This window comes from Galeopterus variegatus, unplaced genomic scaffold, assembly GCF_000696425.1.
Source record: "Galeopterus variegatus unplaced genomic scaffold, G_variegatus-3.0.2 Scaffold2408, whole genome shotgun sequence".
In the NCBI taxonomy this organism is placed as follows: Eukaryota; Metazoa; Chordata; class Mammalia; order Dermoptera; family Cynocephalidae; genus Galeopterus; species Galeopterus variegatus.
Genome location: NW_007728519.1, coordinates 201,001 through 218,616, shown reverse-complemented (window position 1 = coordinate 218,616; position 17,616 = coordinate 201,001). Strand labels below are relative to the sequence as shown.

At 35.1% G+C, this 17,616-nt stretch overlaps 1 protein-coding gene and 1 non-coding gene across 2 annotated transcripts in view; both read right to left on the bottom strand.

Moving 5' to 3' along the window:
• SCMH1 (sex comb on midleg homolog 1 (Drosophila)) overlaps positions 1–17,616 on the bottom strand; it is a 70,298-nt gene that overhangs the window by 32,113 nt on the left and 20,569 nt on the right. The window contains exons 6-7 of the mRNA XM_008581620.1: positions 11,705–11,775; positions 3,319–3,553 (exon numbers count right to left, since the gene is read on the bottom strand). Coding sequence (XP_008579842.1) covers positions 3,319–3,553; positions 11,705–11,775 — 306 coding nt within the window. The remainder of the gene's footprint in view (positions 1–3,318; positions 3,554–11,704; positions 11,776–17,616) is intronic.
• TRNAI-GAU lies at positions 5,093–5,166 on the bottom strand. The gene has a single exon. It is a non-coding gene; the product is annotated as a tRNA-Ile (tRNA).

The following is a 17,616-nucleotide window of genomic DNA, read 5'->3' as shown; positions in this document are numbered from 1 at the left end:
CACACACACACACACACACACACACACACACACACACACACACACACACACACACGCCACACAAACTCTTTTACCCTTGTTTCTACCTTTGTCTCTGTCTTATATTGATCACCTCTTGGCTGGATAAAGCTCTTACTCTAATTTCTCAGGAAGGGCTTGGGTTTACAGTATCCCTGAGTTCTTGTGTGCATAATCTCAACATCTGAAGAACAACAGCTTGACTACATATAAAATCCTTCTTCCTATTTTCTTTCCTTGAATTTCTTGAAAATGTTGCTCCACTTTGTTTTACTTTGTATTTTGCTGTTGAGAAATCTGATGCAAACCTGAGTTTCTTTCCTTAGGAAAAGACCTGGCTTTTTTGCTGGAAACATAAAGCAATTTTTCTTAGAGTAGAATAGTTTTACTAGAATATGTCTTGGAGTTGACTAATCTGAATCAATTTACCCAGGAATAAAGTATGCCCTTTCAATATATATATAGGTTCAGATCATCCTTAATTTGGGGGAAGTTTTCTTGTTTTAGTATTAACTCTGTTCCATTGTTTATCTTCTTCGAGGGCTCCAATTATACATACATACACATATGCATACATATGTTGGATCTTTATTGACCATGTATGATATCTAACAGTTCTTTTCTGATACTTTTTAACCTTTTGTAGTATTTATTTTTATTTTCTTGGCTGTTTTTATTTCTCTCCTCAACGTCCCTTATTATATTTTCAGTTGAACCTATTAGATATTGGTCATCTTGGAACTAAGTCTTCAGTTGAGACAATTTTGTCTTTCTTCAATTTTTTTCTTGAGTTTGGACAATTTTATTTTCACATCTTCTTGCCTATTGTGCATGTTCAGCCTGACTTTTACAATCTATGATTCAAGGTATTTTTTCCTTTCTGCCAACACTTGTTTACTTGTTTATCTGCTAATACTTATTTCCTGATCATTTTGAAATGTCTTACATTTTCCTTGGACCAGCAAAAACAAGAGTTCTATTTTAGCAAGGAACTTGGGTCATGATTTGGCATAGTGAAACATAGTTTCTTTAAGAGATGGGCATGTTTGGGATGGTATGAGAAGACTGGTATGCCTTTTGATTTTATGATACTCTTTTGTTCTACCCTTTGTTTCCTTTTTTCCTTTAACAGTAAGCCTTCCTCGCCCCCAAAAGTAGTTTCTTACCAAGACTGCTATGTCTAGTCCCTCACACTATCAACTCAGACTCTCCCTTCTTATTCCCCAGTAGCATATACTCTAACCCACTACATCTTAGCTCTGTTCTCAGTATTTGCCATTCTGGATGGGACTATCTCTTTCTTAGGGTGGTTCTGGCCCTCACTCTCACCCTTTTTTATACAATTTCCACCAGCATAAACGCTTCATTCTGGTATGGGTCTGGTACTGGCTCTGCTGGTTTCAAATCTTTACATTTCCACTAACATGTAGTTGAAATGTATAGTATTCTTAACTCCTAGTTATATTTAAGCATGAGTTATAAATGGTCTGATGTGCTCTCTTTTTTGATCTTCAGATTTCTGGAAAGATTTTCATTTAGATAGTCACTATTATCCCTGGGAAATTATATTTTTAAATAGCCTCTCAAGATGCTTCTAAACATTGATTCATAAAGTAGCATGAGAATACAGTACTCTGCAGTTGTAAAAAGTAATGAAAATATCTCCATACTGCTGCAAAGTCATCTTTAGAACGTATCAATAAGTCAAAAAAGCAAGGCTGAAAAAAGTATGTATGTATATGTCTATGTATATAGAGATATACTTTCTCTGCCTTCTTATATAAATGATAGCATACCATACATTCTTTATAGTGTGTAGTATATCTATAAAATTCCCTATATTTCAAAAAAAATGGAAGGATAAACTATAAAATTTAAAAAAGTAGTTATCTATGATAAAAGGAAAGAATAGTATGAAGGGAATTTCTCTGAATATACTTTGTTTTATAGACTTGACTTTTAAGAACAAAAGAACAATGCACATATTTTATGTATTTATAAAGCAAAATTAATTATTAAAAGCACTTCCCCAAAATCAAAAATTCCAAGAAGGAAAAATGAGAGAGTAGGAAAACCCACAAATTAAGAGACTTAAGGGACACAACAACCAACTACAACGTATGGGTCTTATTTTGATCCTGATTCAAAGAAACTTAACAAAAAGAGACAATGAGACAGTAAGACAGAGAGAGAGAGAGAGACAAAGAGAATTGGGAAAATTTAAACACTGATTAAATATTTTTTGATATCAAGGAATTATCATTATTTACATGTGATAATGATATTATGGTTATGCTTTAAAAATACCCTTGCCTATGAGAGATAAACAGTAAATATTTCATAATAAAATGACACTATGTTTGGGCAATTCGGCAGGAGTGGGGCAGAGAGTGTGTACAAGTACACTCCAGATAAAACTACATTGACTATATGTTGAAATTATCAAGAACGAAGGATAGATGGACAATCACTGTGCTATTTTCTCTACTTTTGTATATGTTTGAAATTTTACATTACAAATAACTTTTTTTAAATGGGTAAAAGTGTTAAACAAGCACCTGATGAGTTCTTTCAAACAATACATGCCCTCTAACCCCCAATTAATCTAGCACAGCTTCCAGAGTGGAACATAGCCCAAAGCCCATAAACCCATCTCTCTCTATCCCCCATTGAGACTCACTGCAATAGTGACTGACGGTAATCGATGAGGTGGGCTAAATCCCTAGGGTATACTGAGGCAAAACACAAGACAAAAACAGAAAAACAACAACGGGTGAATCTAATCTGGAGGAGAAAAATCTACTGGTGTTATTAGTTCAAGTAAAATAAGGAATTTTATTTAAAAATGGATTCAAAGTAAGAAAATTCCAAGGACCAAGTAAGAATTTGGGGCAAAGGCATTAAGGGATGCTCATAACAGTTGCCCTTTCTATTGGGAGATTTTTCTCTTACCCCTTCTCATAATTATAAGAACTTGGTGACAGCTTTATGTTTTTTGAGGTAGATTAAATGGCAAGAACTCCTTTCACTCTCTCTCTCAGGGTAAATGGGCACTGATAAAGAAAGATAAAGGGTACAGTTTCTTGCTAAAAAAGGTATGAGTTTGAGAGAACCTTGGATATCATAAGCTAATGTAGAAAGAGAGATGTCCAGATTTTGCTGCTCATTTCATATTGGGTGGGTCTTTCTTGGGGAACCATATGAAAAAAAAAAAAGCCATAGGCTTTCCTGTAAAAGGATGCACAATTCTTAGAAGCTAACTGATTGGTTAGGGAGAGCCTGGGTCTAGTTTCTACTCACCCAGAGGGGGCTGCAGCATACCCCCATTCTTCTCACAGTTCCCAATAGGCTGGATTTCAGCTGAGTCAACCAGCCGCCAGAAGTCATTCTTGTTGTCACTCCCATCAAGGCGTAGGCGGAGGCGGGCTCCTGTCAGTCCAACTACTGTGGCAATACAGGTGGATGTGGTGTTTCTGGGGTCCTGTGCTTCCAATTTCATGCTGATCTTGAACTCATTGCTTGGAGGTGTGTAGGACTGAGGAGAACAAGCCATGGGGATTAGGCAGACTAAGAGTAAACTGCATTTTCAGTAAGAATGTTAAGAAACATGAAAATTTATTTAAGGAACCTGAAAATTTATTCTTTGGACTCAAATTGGTTATAGCTGGGCCAGGGACAAATGCTCTGAATTATTCCCTAATATTTAGGAAAGGTTTCATGCAAAAGAGACACTGGAAAGTAAGATAAAGAAAAAAAAATTACAATGAAGTATCAAATATTGACTCATACCAGTAAAAAAAAAGATGAGTGTCTTACATAGTCTAGTTAATTAAATATTTTCTTATCCTATCTTCTCCAATTCCCTATCCCTCCAGGTATAACATATTTTTTTCAGGAATACTACATCTTATTAAACTTTCTTAAGTGTTTCTTCATGGAACATTTCAGTATATTGGTCTGTATATCTACCTTACAGACTGACTATTGGGAATTGATTTTTTTCTTATTTGACATTAACTTATAAATCTATTAGTGTAATCAACATAACAATAAACTATACATTTTGATAAGTCTTGACATATATATACTCATGACTCCATATACATCATATACACCTGTGAAACCATCACCACAATCAAGATAATAAACTTGGTCATCACCCTCAAATTGCCACATGCTTCTTTGTAATCCCTTCTTCTGGCCCCTCCCAAACCCCTGAACCCAGGCAACCACTGATCTACTTTCTATGACTGTAGTTTGGTTTGTACTTTCTAGTCTTGGATGGAATCATAGCAGATGTACTCTTTTTTTTTTTTTTTTTTTGGCTAGCATCTTTCTCTTAGCATAACTATTCTGATATTAATCCATATTGTTGAATGTGTCAATGGTTCATTTTTTTTTATTGTTGAGTAATACATACCATGTTGATGGAAATTTGGTTTCTTTCAAGTTTTTGGCCATGACAAATAAAGCTGCCATGAACATTCATGTACAAATCCTGGCATGGAAATATACTTTCTTTTTTCTTGCATAAATATCCAAGAGTGAAATGGTTTGATCATATAGTAGGTATATGTTCAACTCACATACCAGAAAATTAAACCCTTTTAAAGTGTACAATTCAATGGTTATTAATATATTTGCAGAGTTGTGCAAGCATCACCCCTATCTAATTCTATTACATTTTCATAATCCCCCCAAAAGAAACCCCATACCCATTAGGAGTCACTTGCCATTTTCCCCTGAAACCTCCCTAGAAACCATTAATCTACTTTTTGTTCCTATGGATTTTCCTATTCTGGACATTTCATACAGATGGAATTACATGGTACGTGGCCATATGTGAATGGTTTCTTTCACTTAGCAGGTTTTCAACGTTCATCCATATGGAAGCATATTTCAGTACTTCACTCCTTTTCATGACTGAATTATCCATCACATAGAAATACATTTTGCTTATTCATTCATCAATTAATGCATATTTGGGTTGTTTCTTCTTTTGGCTTTATGAATAATAATGTGATGAATATTTATATGATTTTGTGTGAACATATGTTTTCTTCTTTTTGGCAGCTGGCTGATACAGGAATTGAACCAGGGACCTTGGTGTTATCAGCATCACATTCTAACCAACTAAGCTAACCAGCCAGCCCCATGGAAATATATTTTCTGTCCTCTTGGGGATATACTTGTGAGTGGAATTGCTAGGTCATATGGTAACTATGTTTAACATTGTGAGTAACCTCTGAACTGTTTTTAAAGTGGCTACAGAATTTTATAATCTCACCACCATTGTACAAGTGTTCCAATTTCCCCACATGACTCACCAACAATTACTATTTTCTGCCTTTTTGATTTTAGTAACCTAATGGATATGAAGTATTATAACAGTTTTTTCTGCATTTCTCTAAAGACTAATGCTGTTGAGTTCTCTTATGTGATTACTGGTCATCTGTATATAGTGGAGAAATATCTATTCAAATGTTTTGCCCATTTTTAAATTATGTTGTCTTTTTACTGTTGAGTTGTAAGAGTTCCTTATATATTCTGAATACAGTTCCCTTATCAGATAAATGATTTGCAAGTATTTTCTCCCATTGTGTAGTTTGTCCTTTTGCTTTCTCAATGGTGTCCTTGGAAACACAAAAGATTTTAAATTTGATTAAGTTCAGTTTTTCTATTTTTTCTTTTGTTTGTGCTCTTGGTGCCATTATCAAAGAAACCATTACCTAAACCAAGGTCAAAGAGATTTACTCCTATAATTTCCTCTAAGAGTTGTATAGTTTTAGCTCTTACCTTTAGGTCTATGATCCACTTGGAGTTAATTTTTTGTACCTGGTATGGAGGTAGGGCCAAACTTCGTTCCTTTGCATGTGGAAAATTCCACTGAATTGTCTTGGCGCCCTATTGCAAATCAATTGGCCATAAATTGATGGGCTCATTTCTGGACTCTCAATCCTAATCCACCGCTTTATATGTCTATCCTTGTGCCAGAACTGCAATGTCTTGAGTACTGTTTTGTAGTAAGTTTTGAAATCAGGAGATGTGAGTCCTCCACCTTTGTTCTCCCCTTTCAAGATTGCTTAGACTATTCTGGGTCCCTTGTATTTCTACATCAATTTTAGGATCGATTTGTCAACTTCTGCAAAAAGGGCAGCTGGGATTTTGATAAGTATTGTGTTGAATCTATAAATCAATTTGGGGAGTACTGCTTTTAGCTATGAGACTTGCAAATATTTTCTCCTAGTCTGCAGCTTGTATTCTCATTCATTACCAGTGTCTTTTGAAGAGCAGAAGTTCGTAATTTTGACAAAGACCACTCTATGATTTTTTCTATTGGATCATGCTTTTCGGTCAGGTGCTTTCTAAAGTTATCTTTATATAAGTCTTGCGTATTTGTTTGTCCTCTCCCCTTCCTTTGGCTGCTATTGTAAATGGGAGTTTCTCTTCCATTATGTCTTCTATTGAATTATTTTAAACCACTGAGAAAAATGCTGGCTTTAGTACCAAAGTGTAAATTTTTTTTCAAGTTAAGGATATATCACTCAATTCCTAGTTTATTTAGTGCTTTTGTTTCGCTCAACAGTGTGTTGAAGTTTTTCTGCCAAATTATTTTCCAAAGTAGTTGAACCATTTTATATTTTCATCAGCAGTGTACAACGGTTCCATCTGCTCCCTATCCTTGCAACTATTTGATATGGTGAGTCTTTTTTTTATCAGAGCCATTTAAGTAAATGTATAGTGATATCTCATTAATTACTTTCAAAAAGTATTACCCTAATGAAATGGTGTTGAGCATCTCTATACATGTGTTTACCTGCCCTCATATATATTTTTTCATGTTTGTTCTAATCTTTCCATCCAGATCCCTTTTGTTTCTTTTTTTGGCCTGTTTGCATTGGTAGTACAATACTGAATAGAAGTGACAAGAGGCGATATCCTTGTCTTGCTTAAGGGGAAAGCATTTAGTCTTTCACCATGAAGTATGATATTATCTACAGATTGTTCATAAATACCCTTTAGGGTTTAGGATTTAGAAAGTTGTCCTCCATTTCTAGTTTGCTTAGAGTTTTTATTAGCAATAGATGTTGGATTGTTTCGGGGGTGAGGTGGGCAGCTGGTATGGAGATGTGAACCCATGACCTTGTGGTTATAAGACTGTGCTCTAGCAAACTAAGCTAACTGGCCAGCCCTTGGATATTGGATTTTGTTGAATGCTTTTTCTGCATCTACTGAGATGATCATGTTTTTTCTTCTTTAGTGTGTTCATACTGTGAATTCCATTGATTGATTTTTGAAACTTAAACCCTGCATTTGTAGAATTAACCCCACTTGGTCATGACAAGTTATTTTTATATAGTTAGATTCTTTTTTCTAAAATTTTGCTTAGAATTTTATATGTATTTTCATGTGCAATATTGCTGTATAGTTTTCTTTTCTTTCACTGTCTTTGCTTGGTTTTCGTAACAGAAAGTTCAACTCATAGAATGATTTGGGAGGTATTCCCTTCTCTTACATTTCCTGAAGAGTCTGTGTGGAATTTGTAATATTTTTTCCTTAAATGTTTGAAACAATTCACCAGTGAAGTCATCTAGGCCTGGAATTTTCTTTGTGGGAAAGTTTTTATCTATAAATTCAATTTCAGTAACAGAAATAATGCTGTTCATATTTTCTATTTTCTTGACCGAGCTTTGGTAATTTGTGTCATTCGTGGAAGTTATCTATTTCATCTTAGTTGTCAAATTTAAAGGCATAAATTTGTTCATAATATTCCCTTAATTCTTTTAGTATCCGTAGAATCTAAAGTGATGTCACCCCTCTCATTTCTAATATTGGTGATTTGTGTCTTCTTTTATTTTTTTACTCATTTAATTTTTTTTGGCAGCAGGCTGGTATGGGGAACTGAAACCTTGTTCTCAGTGTTATAAGCCTACGCTCTAACCAAATGGACTAGCCGGCCAGCCTTTCTTTTATTTTTCATCACTCTGGTCAGAGGTTTATCAATTTTATTGATGTTTGCAAAGAACCAGCTTTTGCTTTCAGTTATTTTTTTTCTGATTGTTTTCATTGACTTATACTCTAATTTTTGTTTTCTTTCCTCTGCTACTTTTGAGTTAACTTGCTCTTTCTCCCCCTAGATTTTTCTTTCTTTCTTTTTGTTTTAAAAAAGACTGGTAAGGGGATCTTAACCCTTGACTTGGTGTTGTCAGCATCAGGCTCTCCCAAGTGAGCTAACTGGCCTTCCCTATATAGGGATCCGAACCCATGGCCTTGGTGTTATCAGCACCACACTCTCCCAAGTGAGCCATGGGCCAGCCCTACTCATGGGGTATTTAGAAATGTGTTACTTAGTTTCCAAATATTTGGAGATGTTTTCAGATAACTTTCTACTACTGGTTTTTAATTTAATTCCATTGTAATCACAGAACATGCTCTGTATTGCTTAAATCCTTTTAAATTTCTCAAGCCTTATTTTATGGCCCAGAATATAGTCTATCTTGATAAATGTTCTGCATGTACTTGAAATGAATATATATTCTACTGATGTTGGATAGTATTCTATATGTGTCAATTGGGTCAAGTTCGGTGATAGTGTTGTTCAGCCTACTATATACTTGCCAATTTTCTGTCTACTTGTTCTTTCATTACAGAGAGAGGAGTATTAAAAGTCTGACTCTATCCAGTAATGTGTAAAATAAAAAAGTCTTACTTTACATTAATTTTGGATTTATCTATTTCTCTTTACAACTCTATCAGCTTTTGCTTCATGTAAGGACTGTCTGACCCCTTCATTATAAAACTACCTTCTCATCCCTCATAGTATTCTTTGCTCTGAAATATACTTTGATATTAATATAATCACTTCAGCTTTCTTATGGATAACACTGGCACAGTATGTATAGCCTTCCATCCTTTTATTTTTAACCTACTTGTCTTTCTTTTTAAAGTATAATTTCTTGCAGGCAGTACATAATTAGGTCTTGCTTTTTATCCAATGTGCCAATTTCAGCCTTTTAATTGGGGCATTTAGACCATTTATATTTAATTTGATTATCAATATGGTTGGGTTTAAATCTACCATCTCACTATTTGTTTTCTACTATTTTAGTAGTTGCTTTAGGGTTTACAGTAATATATTTAACTTACCACAGTCTATCTTCAACTAACAATATACTACTTTATGTATAAGAACTTACAATAGTATACTTAGATCTCTCCCCCTGGCCTTTATGCTATTGTTACTATACATTTTACTTATACATCTGTTATCACTACATTATTATTATTGCTATTGTTTACATAGCTAATTAACTTTTGTAGATATTTAAAATAATAAGAAAAACATCTTATGTACTTAGCCGGTAATTACAATTTCCAGTGACCTTCATTCCTTTGTGTAGATCTGTTATTCCATCTGGTATCATTTTTCTTCTGCTTGATGAACTTCCTTTAACATTTCTTGTATCATGAGTCTGCTAGAATTCCTCCAGCTTTTGCATATCTGAAAATATCTTTATTTCACCATTGTTTTTGAAAGATGCTTTTGCTGGGTGTCATATTCTAGGTTGGTAGCTTTTTTCTGTTAGTACTTTAAAGATGTTGCTCAACTTTGTTCTTGCTTGCATTGTTTCAGACAAGAAATATTTCATTCTTAGTTAATTTTTATGTAAAGAGTCTTTTCTCTCTAGCTTCTTTTAAGGTTTTCTCTATCAATGGTTTTGTACAATTTGATTATGATATGCCTTAGTGTAGTTTTCTTTTAGTTTCTTATTTTTGAGATTCATTAAGCTTCCCAAATCTGTGGATTTACAGTTTTCCTGAATTTTGGAAAATGTTTAGCCATTATTTCTTCAAATACTTTTTTCCTGTCCCCTATCTCTTTTCTCCTTTGGGGACTCCAATTACCTGTCTATTTGGCACCTTGAAGTTATCCCACAGTTTATGGGTGCTCTTTTCATTTTTTTCTAAATTATTTTTTCTGTTCGTGTTTCCTTTTGGATAGCATCTATCGCTGTATGTTCAACTTTATTAATCTGTTTTTCTGCCATTAATCCCATCCAGTGTATTTTTCATTTCACATATAATAGTCCAATGTGAGTCTTTTTTATATCTTCCTGCTTAATTTTTGAATATATTGAATAAAATTAAAATAATTATTTTAATGTGTTTATCTGTTATTCTATAATCTGTGAAGGTTTTGAGTTGGTTTCAATTTATTGATTATTCTCTTCATTACTGGTTGCATTTTCCTGCCTGGTAATCTTGAATGGATACCAGAAATTGTAAATTTTACTTTTACATATTGGATTCCTTGGATTCCTACAAATCTTCTTGTGCTTTGTTCCCAGATGCAGTTACTTAGAAACAATTTGATCCTTTTCAGTCTTATTTTTATGATCTGTTAGGCAGGTCTGCAACAGTGCTCAGAGTAAGGCTAATTATCTCCCACTACTGAGCAAGACCTTCCTGAGTTTTTTACCAATATCCAATGAGTGATGAGATTTTCCAGTCTAGATGGTAGGATCAGAAACTATTCCCAGCCCTGTGTGAATGCCAGGTTCTATTCCTTCTAAATCCTTTCAGATGGTTTTTTCTTTGGCCTCAGGTAGTTCCCTTGCATGCACTGAACAGTAATACTTTCCTGAATACTTGAAGTGGACCCTCTGCAGATCTCTGTGGTTTTCTTTCCATGAAGGTCTCTCCTCTCCAGTACTTTTTCCTGCAAATTCTAGCCACTGTGGTTTCCCTGGACTCTCAGTTCCATCTCAAATTAGGGTCTGCTGGACTCAACCTGGATTCCTCTTCCCTGGGCCATGGTCTGGAAACCCTCTTAAGGCAACAAGCTGGGAAACTGGACGGGGAACAATTAATTTGTTTCCCATCTCTCAGAGATCACTGTTTGGTTGCCTGATCTTCAGTGACTTGAAAACCATTGTTTAATATATTTTGTCTTTTTAAAAATTGTTTCAGGTGGAAGTATGAATTCAGTCCCTATTATTTCAAATGAGCATAAGTTCTGAATATGTATTTTTACTTAGAAAACAGAAAATTTAAATTCAAAGTGAAATGTTGACAGAGGAAATAACCATTCAGTACTGAAGGGAGAGAGATGTCAATAACTTTCTGATGTTTAGCTGTTTAGCAGCAGTACACTTCTTTGCTTACCACACTTATCATATACTGATATAATCAACATCATCTGTGCAATGTGTGGAGTACTTAATCCTATACGGGAAGCTAAATGACTTCTGATGAGCTCCTAAAATGCTCCCCAACAGGACTCAGTATCAACATTCTTATAGAAAGATAAGATTGTGAGAGGGCTGTTGGGTACAGAGAAAGGAATATGGCTACACTTTCAAGAACTGTCTAAGGGCTATAACTCTCCTACTTTGAATTAAGAGCTATAGTAAAAATTAGCAATTGTTTTCAGTAACACAGAATATACTCAAGGAAGTGAAGAAGAAGGAAAGGGTGTTACTTGGGATGAAGTTGGGGAGAATGTTTGCTGCCATAACTCACAGTGACCAAATTTTACTTCTTGAGGTGTGTTCTTCCCATAGAGGCTTATTCAGAGGTCCTTAGGTGAGAAGCCCAAGGGCTCCCACCTCATGCTTTGATTGTCTGAAGAACAAGAAAAAATCTACTTGTTTCCCACCTACTAAAGATGTTGAGAATCAATTACCTGCTTGAAGCAATGGACAGGCGCTGGGACTGAACATGTTTCTTTTAGGTATTTGTCCCAGGTAAAATGACCTGTAAAGGAAATAGAAATCTCTATCACAGTCAACTTCCTAAAAAAGTGCTTCAGGATGCAGTCTACACTAAACATTAAGCCAGTTGCAGAATGGTTTTGAGCATAAGAAAACTTATTTTCTCCTGGTTGGGCTCAAAGGAGTATTGGGAGAAGAATCTAGGTGACCTGAGTGGATCTTTTAGATTAATGTTTTAAAATCATGGTCTAAAGATGACCTAAGGTGTTTTTCATGTAAGACCCCAAAATGATACAAAATACCAGAGCAAGATATAGCAGTGTCTCAAAGAAGTACCCAGGAAGCTCATGAAAAACAGAACAGAAGAGATAGAAAGTAGGTGGGGAGATTCCTTTTGAACAACCTGACTCCTGGAGGGGTTCCTTACTGCCGTCAAGTGACAGCTTTTAACAACCAATATGGTTGGATTCCACCATCTCAGCTCAGGAAGAATGAAGGAAAGGCTATCTAGAGACATGAGGTGAGAGGATTTGAGGAGAGGGGAAGCCAGATGAGTGAGATTATACTTGAATCCTCATACTCTAAAAACTGGGTCTCTCTCACCCACCCTTACCCTACTCCAATATCAGCTACAGCTGCATTGCTCTGAGGTGCAAAATGACAAAGATCTGGTAATTTAGAGAAAAGTAGAACATGGGAAGCATATCTGATGATAGTAAATAAGAACAAGTTTGGGGAGCCTACAGAATCTTTAAGCCTCCTGAAGCGGCCTTAGAGTCTCTCAAAGTTTGAAGAACACTGTGGTTAGGGAAACAATCTTTAAGGTGACACTATGCTGGGGCCAGGAAAAACATTTTGAAGGACAGACTATTAAATATAGATCTCAATGGACCACAAAAGATTACCAAGTTCTTGATTTAAAAGTTAAACCAATTACCAATTTCCCCCTAATACCCACCTAGAGGTGACCCCATGATGGAGCAGGGAAGGTCCCAGAGACTCTCACAAGCTAAAACACTGTAGCAAACCAGCATTTCTTGAAGTTTCCTCTGTAGTTGAGCAGCACAGGGCCCCTTTGGGCCATGGAAAAAGCACTAGATACTGGGAATAAAAATGAGTCACTAATGATGAAATCTAAATCACTCCAAAGATGATGCCAAGACTTTAAACTCTATTGACTTTATAGCTTCTGTTTTAAAACTAGTCCCTTTCCCACCATCCTTAACTAAGCCAAATAGATTTGGCCAGAAATCACAGTCACTTCTGAACCATTTCATGAACTGGCCAATGATTAATCATCATGACTAGACAGTCCATAGGATAAATGAGATGGATATTTCCTGGAGTCAAGATTTAAAGAAGTTATCAGAATTTAATAAATAATTTGCTCTTAGCTGAGAGGGCCCTAAAGCAAGGATTGAATAAATTTCATCACTATTTGCTGTTAGAAAAAGAAAACATTACAAATTATTATTCCATCCTTACAAATGAAAGACTAAATCAAACAGTAAGTCTTGGATCTCACTGGACTGAGACTCAAACTCTAGCATCTAGAGCAGCACTGTTCAATAAAACTTTCTGCACTGATAGAAAAGTTCTGTGTCTGTGCTGTCTAATAAGGTGGCCGCTAGCCAGCCACATGTAACTACATAACACTTGAAACGTGGCTAGTGTAAGAAAACAGACACAAAGAATGACTGCGTACTGTAATGATGAATAAGCTAACTATCCTGATCTAACTATCACACATTGTACACAATTATTAAAAATCAACATTTTACCCCACATGTATGTATAATAAATTATCTTTAAAAAAACAAATTAAAAATTTTAATTTTAATTAATTTAAATTTAAATACCTACATGTGGTGAACAGCTACTATATTAGGCAGCACAGGTCTACAGGTTTGGTCAGTCCTGGGTAATTGCTTATACTAAATTGAGTTCTGACCAAAAGCACTCAAGAGACTTTGGTTTTAAGAATACATCAGTATCAGGGGTACCAAAATAATTAAGGTATTAATTACAGTTCTTAATTACACATATTAACTATGTTAATCAATCCCCATGTTATAATGTACACAGGCCAGAAACGTCAAACCTTCCACCACTTCAGAAACAACCTATTTTATCAGCTGAATAAAAAGGCATCTCTTTGTTGAAAGCAGTCTGCCCACTGTGACAGCTGACTGGCTCGAACCAATACCTAGATTAGTATTTTTCTTAAATTTGACTGCCTGGGCTACCCAAGGTTTAGTCTCATTATCAGGTAAATTGCAATAGAAGATAATTTTTATTGACTCAGGAAGAATACTTGAATACCTACTATAATGCCCATCGTGAGCCAGACAGCATATGTCTATCATATCTCCAAGCACTAAAATAATCACAAAAGAAATAGGACAGGCAGCAAGGTATAGATCAGGAGTTGGCAAACTTTCTGTAAAGGACAAGATAATACAAATTTTATGCTTTGTAGGCCAAAAGGTCTGTGTCACAACTACTCAACTCTGCCACTGTAGCATGAAAGCAGCCACAGACAATATGTAAATGAATGAGCATGGCTGTGTTCCACTAAAACTTTATTTATAAAAACAGGCGGCAGACTGGATTTAGCCCCCAAACAGTTGTTTGCCAACTCCTGCTATAAATCATTGATTCTCAAATTTTACTCAATAATTTTTCTCATTTCTCATTTCTGGGCCCCACATTCAGAAGTTCTCACTCAGCAGGCTCCAAGTGTGACCTGAGAATATACATCTTTGAAGGCTCCCTCAGTAATCCTCATTAACACCTGTGTCTAGGAACTATTGGTGTAGTTAAAAGAATGTGATATTGGGAGTCAAAAGATTTTGGTTAAAGTCTTGTTTCTATAGCTATCTAGGGTAAATTACTTAATCCTTCCAAGCCTTAGTTTACTCATCTGAAAGATGGAGATAATATCTATCTCACAAGATTGCATATACATTATTCATTCTTCATTCAATAAATATTTAAACTCCTTCCAAGTACAAAGAACCGTGTTAAATATTAGAGGAAACAAAATAGACATGGTTCCTAAATTCATGAAACTTTCAGTCTAGAGAAAATAAGTAGAGATATTAAATAAGTAATAACACAAATAATCTGTCACAATTATGATAAATTTAAGTTAATGAGGTATAGTACAGTTTTGCTTGAGAATGAAGAACAAGAAAATCTAGTCCATACTTACAGCCAGGGATTATTGTGAAAATCAATATTAACTAATATAGGTATAATGTTTTATAATTTAAACACATATAATTTGAGTTATTCAAACATTATAATTCAAAACATTCACACACCATAATCTGAGCATTCTCAATTATTTATTCAACAGATGTTTACTGAGTATCCTTTACGTGTCATGCAGTATGATAGGAGGTTCCTGCTCTCATGGAATTTACATTCTGGTGTATGATGAGACACAACAAATAAACAAATAAATAAACAAGGTAATAAGTGATAAGTGCTTGAAGGGAATAAAATGAGGTGATATGATAGAGACTATGAGCTATCTTAGTGAAGTTATAAACAGATGCTCTACAGAGGAAATATCTGAGCTGAGACCTTAGAGATGAGAAAAAGTCATCCATCTCATCTATATCACTGAATAATGCTTATGAAAGTGTTTTATAAACTCTAATGCACACCACATGGTAGTTTCATTTATTATTAGAAAAATAAATCCCTGCCCTGAAGAGACTTACAAATGACGTCATTTTTAAGTACCTTTAAAAAAAATTAAAAGCCCATAAAATGTAAAGTACAAGAAGAGGTCACCTAGTTGAATGCATGAATCCCTTTCGCAATATTCATTCATTCGACAAATATTTATTGAACACCTACTATATTCCAAGCCTGGTTCCAGGCACTGGTGACAAATAGCAAAGAACAACACAGCCAAGGTCTCTACCCACATGGAGCTTACATTCTGAGGAAGAGAGACAACAAATAAATAAATACATGTATATCATTGGTCCAGAGGGTAACAGAGACACCAGACAAATAATTATATAATCCCTAGCTGTGTTCAAGTAAAGAAAAAATAAAGCAAGGTAAAAGGAAAAGAAGGTGTTTATGCTATTTTAGGCAGGATGGTCAAAAAAGGCATTTTGTTGAGGTCATATAAAAGTGGAGATCTGAATAGTCTCTCCAGCCTTTCCTTGAATACTTCCAATCATGGGACACTTATAGTTCAATAGTACAAATGGAGAGACTAATATTTATAGTCAGCAAAAGTCTGCCTTCTTCTAACCTCCATTGGTCCTAGACAATATCCAATCTCCTTCTCTCTAAATATGTCCCAAATCCCTTGACTGCTCCTAATTTGACAGGCTGGCTACTCATGCTAGCTACTGTTCTGGCAACATTCCTCTATAAGAACTCTACTTTGTGCCACCTATATATGGAGCCCAAATTCCTAAGAGTAAGAGGATAATCAAAGTCTTTAGATCAGACATCATACTCCAAGATTACTGTCTAAATAGTATCTTATTGTTTATATGTACCATAATTTATATAACTTAACAACAATATTTGTTAAATACTGTTGATGGTCATTTAAGTGTTTTCTAATTATTGATAAGTATCTTTGTGCATACATCTTTGAACACTTTTAAGATTGTCTCCTTAGGACAAATTACAAACAGTGAGATTAATGGACAAAGAGTATGCATATTTTAGATTTTGATACAACATATATGGGCAAAATAGAATACCAATTTCTATTCCTACCAAAAGTATATGAAGATGTGTTCCCATAACTTTGCTAAAACTGTGTTTTAATAGTCTCTATTATTTTGATAAATCTCCTCAGTGAAAAAAATGATACACTGTTATACTTTTACTTGCAATTCTTTGATTACTAACAAAGTTGAAGATATTTTTAGGCTTATTAACCAGTTTTTTTTTTTTTTCCTTTTTGTCTTTTTTCGTGACCAGCAACGGGATCGCAACCCTTGGTGTCGCGCCCGCACTGCGCTCAACCAGTGAGCGGACCGGTCTCTATATGGGATCCGAACCCTCGGCGGGAGCGCCGCCACACTCCCAAGTGCCACACTCTACCGAGTGCACCACCGGGCCGGCCCATTATTAACCAGTTTTTATTTTGTTTTTTGCCATTATTTTTGCCATTTTTCTGCTGAGGTATTCTTTAAGGATATTAGTCCTTTGTCACATATGGTGAAGATGTTTGTCTGAGTCTGGTAGAGTTTGCCCTTAAGTTTCTCAGTCTTTTCTTTTATGGCTTCTTGATATTCTTATCATGCTTTCATCACTTCAATATAAAAATATTAACCCATGTTTTCTTCTAAGACTTCTCTGGTTTCTTGTTTTTACATTTAAATGTTTGATATATTTGGAATTTATTTTGTGAGACAAATGAAGCAAGGATCTAGCTTTTCCTTTTCACCTTTATTCAGTAAGTATACTCCAACATCATCTATTGAATAAATCATCTCCTCACCAATCTGAAATGTCACTTTGATCCTATATTAATTTCTTATATATTCTCAGATCTCTTTCTGGACTCTGTATTCTGTTATTCTCATTAGTCTGTCTATTCCAGAACCAGGAGTACTCTGTGTTTTATGCATTTTCATAATCAACTTAAATATCTGATAGAGTAAGTCCTTTTCCTAAGTCATACCCTCAACCTTATGTTTTCTTGGCACTTTTCAGATTAATAACTTGTGGCATATCCAACACTAATAAAACCTAGTTATTTTACAATGTCAAATGCTAAGTTATGAGACACATAGTAGGTCATTCTCAAAATACTGTCCATAGCCTCTTTAAATCAACAGCTTGATATTTTCTGATGGCTCATCTAAAGATAAAACACCCCCCCCCCCCCCCCCCC